The sequence below is a fragment of the Halichoerus grypus genome, chromosome 9 (assembly GCF_964656455.1).
Source record: "Halichoerus grypus chromosome 9, mHalGry1.hap1.1, whole genome shotgun sequence".
Taxonomy (NCBI): domain Eukaryota; kingdom Metazoa; phylum Chordata; class Mammalia; order Carnivora; family Phocidae; genus Halichoerus; species Halichoerus grypus.
The window spans coordinates 45,530-55,932 of NC_135720.1; the positions used below are offsets into that span (position 1 = coordinate 45,530).

Genomic DNA, 10,403 nt, shown 5'->3' on the forward strand with positions numbered 1-10,403 from the left:
TGGCAAGACACTCTTCCACTTGCTGAAAAAGCAACTTTGCTGTTGGTGGGAAACTCAAGAGAAATTCCTGCCCTGGGCATTGGGTCCTCACATCCCAGAGACTGGAAGGCACACAGACCTCACTTGTGTCCCTGGGAGGAGGGAGCCCGGGAGTCACACATTAATCACACCATTAATCACCCATCCCCAAAGAACAAACTGGCTCATTTTCCAATCTCTTCTCTCACCTTTACAAAGAGCAGAGACCACATGTGAGGCTGGTAAGGAAATTATTGCTCATTGAAGCAGTGGGAGGCTCAAGATTATTCCACAGCACGGAATCCACACTTGGCACACTGTTCAAAGGCCACAGACCCTGGGTCATGCATGAGGCTCTCTGAGACCACGCAGGCTCAGTGAGATACTGCCCCGTGGGAGACACAGTTGTTTCTACATCCTTGATTCCTAACAAGTATGCATTTCAAATATTTACATTACAACCTGAGACCAAAGGACTGCAGGGCCAGTCTGCTGTTTGGCTGCTGTGGCCAAAGCCACATTCTGTATCTGGAGGATTATTACCTCTCTTAGCAGGCTCAGAGGCTATGAAGGAGGAGGCACTTTTCTCAACCTCACAGACGTTGGGAATGAAAACATCCCAAGGAGCTGTCTACACCGTCCATGGACCTGTTATGTTGCCAGGAGCAAAGTCAGCTCAGTAACCGGCTGGAGGTTGTCAAGATCCAGACTGGCCTGACCTGGAGGACCACAGATGCCTGCCTGGATGGTCGGAGGCCAAGGGCTGTTCTGTCTGAGACGTCATTGTCTACTGCTGATCACATGGATGGGATGAAGGATCCAGCCAGTGCCAGGAGGGCACCACCAGCCCACAAGAAAGCTGCACAAAGGGGCTGGTAGGCCACCACACCTCATCCTATATAAATCCACACATACCTACTGAGTGCCCTGTGCTGGAACCTGGGAATCCCCAGGCAGAGTGGGGCCAGAAGCACCCTTTCCAGGTGGGAGGGCGGGAGGATCCTGCATGACCTCTGAGGCCATCCACAACCCATGATTTGGGTTGAGTTGGATTTGATTAGCAATAATCGTGCCTCGGATAAACCTCATTGGCTACGAGACTGCCACTACGCAAAGCTGGTTGAGTTGGATTTGAAATAGTCAGTGACCAGGGCACACATTTTACTCTGCTTTTAGAGCCCAACACTGAGGGGTATAAAAACTATGCTCCCCAGACCATCTCCTGATGCGTATGTGACCATGACAGTCCTATCCATCCTAGAGGCTGAGAGAGAGGAAAATAGAGAAGAGACAAAGACAGGGAAGGGGGCCACTTATGATCAAGCAAAACCCTGACCCTGACCCTGACCCAGAACCAGGCCCTGATCTAAACACTGACCTTGATTCTGACCCAGAATGTGAGGCTGACCTGGACCCAGACCAAGATCCTGACCCAGATCCTGTCCCTGACCCTGACCCTCAACCGTGACCCTGATACTGTCCAACAAATAAGGTATATCAAGTGAGAATAATGAGAAACTAGACTCCAAAAGAAAGGTCCAATTTGGATTGTGGAGATTCAAATGTCTGGCTGAGCATTTGGAGCTGTGATGGCTGAGCAAAACCACTAAAGACCCTAAGCAAAGGCGAGGATATCTAATATGCCAATTTTTCATCCAGGGATGGGTGGAGACTTGGCCCAAAGAGTCCCTGTTCTGGGTGGCTTCCAAAGGATAAACTAGCCATTCCCACCAAGAGCACACAATGAGAGACTGTCCTATAGTTGTGACCTCCGTGCAGTTCTGCTCAGCTTCATTTTCTCCTCAGTGTTTTGGGAAAATATCTTTTGCGCTTTATAGACCTAAAATTATTAAGTGGTCCCTGTAAATTCCCTTCTGTAGGTGGAAGAGTCTAGTGCCTAGGCAATCTGATGCCAATGGCAGTGCGGGAGCACATGTGTTCAGCAGCAAAATGACTCATCCTTGCCCGGGCTTGTTCAATGCAGATATTCTGACTCATAGGAATTGACCTGCCAGCTTGCTCCCTTTACTAGGGGGTGATGAAGTGAGTCACAGGGGCATCAGCTGAACCTCAGCAAAATAAAGACTCGTAAAAAATCCATTGCCTTGAGACAACAGTTTGGGGGTTGCTAGATTACGTCCAGAGGGGAGATGTGTACCTCAGCAGAGGGGTGGGAAGGAGGCACAAGGGCCAAAAACATCCACTTGGAGACTTAGGAAGAGAGAGGAGTGGAGGCAGTATTGATCCCTGAAATGAAAACTGATGTTTTCAGATCCACTGTAATAAAGACAGGAACTAAAGCTGAGCCATAGGCTACAACCGATCTGACAGTAAATTAGGGGAAAGAAGGACACAGACAGATTTGAACATTCGTCCACTAAACATATGCTAGAATTCATAATACATTGATTCCAAGTAAAAAATGTTCAGTAATTAATAAAAAGCAGAGGGATCTACAGTAGGAACTGAAACAGATCTCCCAAATGGGTTTCAGTTTTGAAGGAGGGTCTCTGGCATTCTCATCTTCATATGATTGGATTATGGGTGTCACAAAAGAAAACAGTATTTCACAGACTTGAGGTGTAAAAAGTCCCTGGATTCTCTAAGCAGTCTGGGACTCCACTGCTGGAAAGAAATGTTTGTTGAGTAAAACTGAGTTGGAGCAGGCTGTCACTGGAGTGAAACAGAATGTTCCTCAACAATCTGCTTTTACGCACTGTTTCCTGACTTCAACGGACCGAGAAGAAACTAGTTTTTCTCCCTCAGAATACAATTCACATCTACAAATACCCTATCTTATAAGGGATGCGGCTTACTCAATTTCAAGAACTTAGTTTTTTAAAATAAACATTCTTGGGGCACCTGGGTGGCTCAGTGGGTTGAGCATCTGCCTTCAGCTCAGATCATGATCCCAGGGTGCTGGGACTGAGCCCATGTCAGGCTCCCTGCTCAGCAGGGAGTCTGCTTCTCCCTCTCCTCCGCTCCTCCCCCTGCTAATGCTCTGTCTCTCTCACTCTCAAATAAATAAAATCTTTTAAAAAATTTAAAAAAAAATTCTCATATTGTTTTCCCTTCAGTAAAACAGAACTGAATTTAGTTGCTTCAGAATCTAAGAATGATGAACATGTGCTTTGGGAAACAAAATAACAGCACAGAGGTAACACTAAGATGAAAGAGATTGTTCTTAGGTTTTACAAGAAAGGAAACGTTAGATGTTATTCTGCTATAAACTAATTACTGGAAATAGGAGCATCCGGGCCATAGCTACATTTGCTCACGTCTCACTGAGATTTAAACAAAAAAACATATAACATATGTTATACACATAACGCATAACAAAAAAACAGTAACATCCTCACCGCGCAGAAGGGGCGCAGGCCCGGCCCACCAAGCAGCGCTTCGGGCAGCCTCGGCGCCACGTGCCATGTCGGTGCCACATGCCACGTGCGAGGTGGAGGAAGCTGCAGGAAAAGGAGCAGGGGACAATGGCTCCTTTGGAGAGTGCAAAGTTTCAGACTTGCTGCATTTAGAATTTTAATTCTTTGGCAATTTTTACTCAAAAAAATAAACCTCTCAGTGTTTGATGTGACAAAGGCTGCCATGTCCAAAAGGCTGAGGAGGAAAAAACAAAACTAAGGACACAGTTAATGAGTTGGTGAACATACACACGTCTCTTCCGGGCTCATTACAGTAAATTCCTAACCCCAACCCCTAAACCCTAACCCCGCCCCCAACTCACGGGACCGGAAGTTAGGGACGCATGCAGCGGACTGACGTCCGGCCATTTCCTTAGTCCCGCCTCCTCTCCCCTGCAAACGCCGTTCTGCGCGCCTTCCGGTGGCCAACTTCCGCCTTCCGGACGCGAAGTGTAACCACAGGAGCGCCCGGTTCCCCTCGCTCTATGGCGGCCGCCCGTGCGGGGCCGGCTGAGCTGGGCTTCGTGGAGGCGGCGCCGGCGTGGCGGCTGCGGAGCGAGCAGTTCCCAAGCAAGGTGGGCGGGCGGCCGGCGTGGCTAGGCGCGGCCGGGCTGCCGCGGCCCGAGGAGCTGGCCTGCGCGCTGTGCGGCCGCCCGCTGGCCTTCCTGCTGCAGCTGTACGCGCCGCTGCCCGACCGTGCCGACGCTTTCCACCGCGGCCTCTTCCTCTTCTGCTGCCGGGCGCCGCCGTGCTGCGCCGGCCTGCGCGGTGAGCGGCCGCCGCGCCTGGGGCCAGTGGGGGGTGGTCCCGCGCCGCGCCCGCTCCGCCCTGCCTTCGGCCGCCGCGCTTCCTGGCGCATTACGGGGCGCCAGCTTCTGGGTTGATCAGTGGGTACGGAGAGTGCGCGCTTATACCAGCAGAATACAAATTGTTTTCTAGAAAGCTGGGCCCACATAGTGTTTCCATATTTCTGCAGTGTGACTTAACTGTTAGTCTATTTGATTATTGTGAACAAGCTCAAAGACCCAATTCAGATTGTTGTGGGTACCAAACTAGTTTCTTGTGCTTTTGCACGTTTTTTTTTTTTTTTCCCTCCCCTTTCAGAAAATAAGATCCCTGAAATAAAAAAGTTCCTTCTATTTCTCTTTTTAAGAATTTAGGGTCTTTTCAGCCCTGTGTGGACTGGAGGCTCGCATATTTGGATTGCTGTATTATTTACGATATTTACAACATTTCTCATTTTCTCTTAGTTTTTAGAAATCAGCTGCCCAGGAAAAATGACTTTTACTCATATGAGCCACCTTCTGAGGATCCTCCTCCAGAGACGGGAGAGTCTGTGTGCCTCCAGCTCAAGTCTGGTGCTCATCTCTGCAGGGTTTGTGGCTGTTTAGGCCCCAAAACATGCTCCAGATGTCACAAGGCACATTACTGCAGTAAGGAGCATCAGACTCTAGACTGGAGATTTGGGCATAAGCAGGCTTGTACACAATCAGGTGAGTCAACTCTTTTTAAGTCTTAGCTCAGTTTCAAAGCATCCGTCAACCCAAGTTTTTTGTTTTGAGGATAAAAGTTAAGATTAGAGAAGGTATTATACTTTTCAAAATTTTAGGAACTGGTAACATGAACACCTCTATGAAAGAGGAGGTCTGAGGTCTTGCCTGCTCAGTTATGCCCCAGACTTGCTTTAATATCGATGTTTAATTTATGACCTAAATTGCTGGAACTACGTATATTAATTTACTAGGGTTACTGCATAGAATATAGCTTAGAAATGGGAAATTATTGGATCCTCTTTAAACCTAAAGGATTAGTAATGATGCTAGTTACCTTTTCTTGTTTCAGATTATTCAGACAGAACAATTCCAGACCACAGCTTCCTTTTTCCAGAATTTGAAATTGTAATAGAAACAGAAGATGAAATTACATCTGAAGTTGTTGAAAAAGAAAATGAATCAGAAATTATAGGGAGCATGGGTAAGGAGTCACTTTTAGAACTTTATTCATTAAGTGATTAAATATAGTGCTGGAAAGAAAAGGCTCAGTATGTCAAAAAGAGAGGTAGGTACTGACAGGAAGTCAACTCACTTTGGAGTCTGTAGCCTATGATTTTCAAACACTGTCATTTGACAGTATCCTTCCTGTACCTCTCCTCCGTGGCATATATATCAGATAGATTCTGGTTCTGATGAAGACATGTCAGGGTAAGTATCCAGGTGGTCATTTGGGTAGGGCTCCTCCACAGGATGCTGGAAACTTGGTAAGTTCATCTAGATCCAAGATCTGTTTCTCAGATCAATATAGAATACGTGAGACCCTTAGCATAGTGTTTGGCGGGTGACAGGGGCCCTTTAAATGTTTCATCAGCTAATTTCAGATACCCAATTTTACAGGTTATCTAGATGATGGTACGCTAATGTAGTGCCTAGGCCTGCCAGATACCTAAGCGAAGGATTAGTAGCCAACATTTATCCAGCACTTATTTTGCATCAAGGGCTATTTGTGCATGATCTCATTGAAATCCTGAAGGCAGTACAGTGAGTTAGAAACTGTACCTCATTTTGCAGTGAGGAATTTGAGGTTTTCTGGGTAACTTGTTTGGTCATGTAACCAAAGTTGTTAAAGTTTTAGAACTGCAGTTTGAGCTCCCATGTTGTTGACTCCAGAATTTGAGCTCTTAACTACCACAAAATTGGGTTTTAGAGTCTAAATCAGACTTTACAGTATCAGCTTACTGGTCTATAGTTCATATTCAGGTGATATCAAAAATATACTTTGGTACATGTAACACAGACTAAATCCTGTTGAGAACAGCAGGGGTTCAGACAGCTGGGATTCCAGGAGAGGAGTGTGCAGGAGTGTGCAGAGAACAAGCTGGTAGGTCCACAGTGAGTGAGTGATGGCTGAATGAGTGTACCAGCTGGGAAAAGACGTGTGAGACATGAAGAATCAGGGCAGTTCCAGGCAGCTTAAGGGCAGTAGTGAAAATAAAAGGTTCAGCATTTGTTGGGTGTCCTGTCATCTACCGGGCACAAGTCTTAAACCCAGGACTTGGGTCTGTTCTTTTCATTTGAAGATTTAAAGAGAAGCACTCACTAGGAACCTGCCCAGTAAAGTGGGGTACCTGGAAAATCAGATGGTCTTGAAATACTATAATGAATTAAAATAGGGAAAGCCTGTGGGAACATCTGGCTTTCACTATCTGATTTAACATTAAGTTGGTGGTTTGAAATTTCCTGCCCTCAGCATGTAGGAAATGTCAAGTCATGGGGACTAGTCCTATTGCTGTAACAGTTGTGTTGATATTTTTCAGGTGAAGCACCTGAGGAAGAATTGGATTCCATGACAAAACATGAATCCAAGGAAGATAAAATTTTCCAGAAGTTTAAAACTAAAATAGCCCTTGAGCCAGAACAGGTAAACTAGAACTCCTGCAACTCCTTCTTGTGTTCTTTTCAGGTGGTGTTTTTGGGGTACAGTCCCTGAGAAGTAACTACTATAAAGCTGGTCTCGTTATAGGAGTCCTTCACACAGATAGGCTGCTGATCCTGTCAGTAGCTATTGAAAAACCACAGGTTATACTGTTTATCATGTAGGGTCCGTATTTTAAAGAAGGCATCCGACACAGATGAGTAAGATGTTGCATGTAATACAGGAAGTTTGCACCAGTGGCAGAAAGAAGGGAACAGATATTTTTGCCCATTTATCCAATAGGAACCTTTTGCTTGTAAAACCAACATGACATGTTAACACAGACACTGGTTTTGTGAAAAGAAATATGGGCTTTGGGGTTGGGAAGAAGCCTGGATCGTAGAGTTACACGAAGAGCTCTGATGTAATTGCATCTACAATGTGAAAAAATTAGAGGTCAGTTGTGAGGATGAAGGAAGAATGTAGGTACATAGTAACTGCTCAGCAAATGTGTTTCCCTTCTTCATCCCTGTTCTTCTGTTAATATCATTCCCCTTAAAGACATTCACCGTAAACCTAAATCACTGAAGAAAGTTCAGCTAAACTCCTATAAAGCAGTCACTGAGTCAAATAAATATCCAGGCGAAGAATATCGTAAGAATAGACCTAGGTCCTAAACACTGTGAAGGTAGTTTTTAGCAACGCATATGCTTTTAACAAAACATAGGAAAGCCACTCTGTTGATGTTTAAGATCTTACAGTGAAATTTATCTCTGTAGTATTTATCTAAACAACTGTGTATTACTTGGTATTTGTCCCTTTAAAATTCTTTAAAATGAAAATAATATATGAGAGCGCCCACAAGCGGGGGCGGGGGAGCAAAGGAAGAGTTTTTTTTTTTTTAATTTTAAGATTTTATTATTAGAGCGTGCATGCATGCCTGAGCAGGGGGAGGGGGACAGGGAGAGGGACAAGCAGACTCTATGCAGAGTGTGGAGGCTCCATCTCATGGCCCTGAGACCATGACCTGAGCTGAAACCAAGATTTGGGCGCATAACCCGAGTGAGCCACCCAGACACCCTTGGTCCCTAACTGAGGTTCCTTTTATCTGTGAAAGTAAGCACAGACTCTGGGCTGCATTTTGGATTTAGAAACTGGTAATGGAGAAACAGGATTATAGTGGGACCCTCACAAAATACTCCTAGGATTCAGATTCTAACCATATTACCATGTATGAAATAGGATTTTGATATCCTGAGTCAGATAAGCTAAAATAACTGATTTGATGACACTGAAAAAGCATTAACGGTGCCAGGTCTGAGTTGGGGGGAACAGTAAACTGTGTTTCGGATGAGTGTTCCATCAAGGCTCTCCAGATTATTATCCAATCACGTGCTACCACTGGAAATTTAGGTGAGATGTTGGTGATTTGCGCATGGTCCTGGTTGATTTTAGGTTCTCAGATACGGCAGAGGGATTGCACCCATCTGGATCTCTGGTGAAAATATCCCTCAAGAAAAGGATATTCCATATTGCCCCTGTGGTGCCAAGAGAACATTTGAATTCCAGGTATGACCTTAAATGAGTATTTTAATATGTGTAATCACCCTAAGTTATGTTATTAAATGCTCCAAAACTTTACCGAAGTAATATATGCACATGGGTCCTGTTACTACAGAAAGTGCCTTGTCCCACCTAAGGGCTTATTCCCTGGAGGGAACTGTCTTTTACAGTTTTATCTGGTAGTTCTCTAAATAACATGCTTTTTCTGGTAACTTGTCAGTTTACTAGTTTTTAGACACTATCCGTTGACTGGCACGTGCAATAATGAGGATTTAAATGTAGTTTCTTATACCATCTGGACCATCCTCCCACCTCCCAGGGTGGTTACATCGTTATTTTTAGTGTCTGCATTTTATTACCTTGTAATTTTAAATACTCTTTCTTTTCTTGTTATGGCAATTAAGGTCTTTGTACTTTGTGACAGGAGCGTTTTAGAGGCCTTAGTAAGGTTTGGTCTTAGTTTGTGGATTTGTTAGGAAAACAGATGGATATAATCATTAAGACAAATGGTTTTTCAAAAGGAATTGTTAGGATCACAATCCATTTGGGTTGGGTGGAAATGTTCTTGAACTGTGGATTTGCTAACCTTACAGAGTGGTAGGTAATACTTGTTGCTGAGGGTAAAAAAAAGGAATTGTGAAGACTATATCCAACAGTAAGTGGTTCTTAGTGTCAAAGCTGGAGATTAAAAGACCGGGGTCCCTGCAATCGCCCTGGCAAGGAAGGTCTGTTGAAAGCGGACAGTGCTCCCTGCCTCAGCGCAGGGCTCTAATTCTGTCATCCTCTTCTCAGGTCATGCCCCAGCTGCTCAACCACCTAAAGGCCGACAGACTGGGCAGGAGTGTTGACTGGGGTGTCCTGGCTGTCTTCACCTGTGCTGAAAGCTGTAGACTGGGGATTGGCTACACAGAGGAATTTGTTTGGAAGCAAGATATAACAAGTACACCCTAAAGACAATGTCGTAAAGCCTTAAAAATGCTCATAATCTCTTAGACCTTGCAAGTCCATTTCTAGGACTTTATCCTAAGGAAATAATTATAGCAGAGACAAAGGTACAAAGATGTTGTTTTAGGTGAGTTTACAATGTGTAAATATTAGTGCAACAAAAATGTCTGGTGACAGGTATTTAAAGAAATTTTGGTGAATCCCTACAGCAGAAGGTAATGCACTCTTAATGATATACACCTATATGTACAAGATACAGGTTTAAACTGACACCAAGATATTCATAGTATGTTCATATTTTTGTAAAAGTATTTATACATATGTATGTCAACAGAAATCTGGAAAGATACCTACTCGGTGGGAACTAGTTAACTATGGATGGTGGGACTATGAAATGATCGTTTTACCTATGTATTTGTTTGTTTCTATAATAAAAATGGGTTAATTTCCTAATTAAGACAATCCATTACTCAGAGCATTTTTCCTCCTAAGATTTGCAATGTTAAAACCAAGAGAAAACTATTTGGGTAAAACCCGAAGAGACGTGACTGGTAATCAGGTCATTGTCATGGGCTCTGAGACACATGGAAGTCCAGAACACTGGAAAAATACAAAACCCCAGTAGGCTGGTGAAGGTGATGAATAACTGACTTCGAAGAGAAGCCCTACTTCAAAACTGACCTTGATCTGCCAATAGCACTGCTCACAGATGAGAGATGCAAGGCAAGAATGATGGTCTTTCTCTCTCCCTCGCCCCCCCATCTCATGCCAGTGCACACATGGGGAGTAAACCCAACTAAGGAGGCAGGAATTGGCCATTAGGATTTCCCTAGGGAAATCTGGCCCTGAGGTCAGCTAAATCTGTTAACCGTGCTAAGGCTCCTTCCAGCCTCTAGTGTTTCACGATTACGCTGTGACAATTCCCAGTTCTTTCAACACCAGTGATGCCTGCCCAGCACTGAAGGAGGCCTGAAGGGACACTGCTGTTGATCAGTGCTTAAAAACCAACAGCTAATCTAAGTTGGCTCATGTTCTCCCATAAGTGCATCTTTC

The 10,403-nt window shown here is 44.6% G+C and overlaps 1 protein-coding gene and 1 pseudogene across 1 annotated transcript; one reads left to right on the top strand and one right to left on the bottom strand.

The window, feature by feature from the left end:
- Positions 1 to 1,027: 1,027 nt before the first annotated feature.
- On the bottom strand, positions 1,028 to 1,136 carry LOC118543394 (U4 spliceosomal RNA; annotated as a pseudogene).
- A 2,712-nt stretch (positions 1,137 to 3,848) lies between these two features.
- On the top strand, positions 3,849 to 9,812 carry PDCD2 (programmed cell death 2). The gene is made up of 6 exons (XM_036104385.2): positions 3,849 to 4,202; positions 4,685 to 4,927; positions 5,277 to 5,408; positions 6,745 to 6,848; positions 8,298 to 8,411; positions 9,198 to 9,812. The coding sequence occupies exons 1-6, from the start codon at positions 3,920 to 3,922 to the stop codon at positions 9,354 to 9,356; spliced, it is 1,035 nt and encodes a 344-aa protein (XP_035960278.1). The 5' UTR covers positions 3,849 to 3,919; the 3' UTR covers positions 9,357 to 9,812.
- Positions 9,813 to 10,403: the final 591 nt, after the last annotated feature.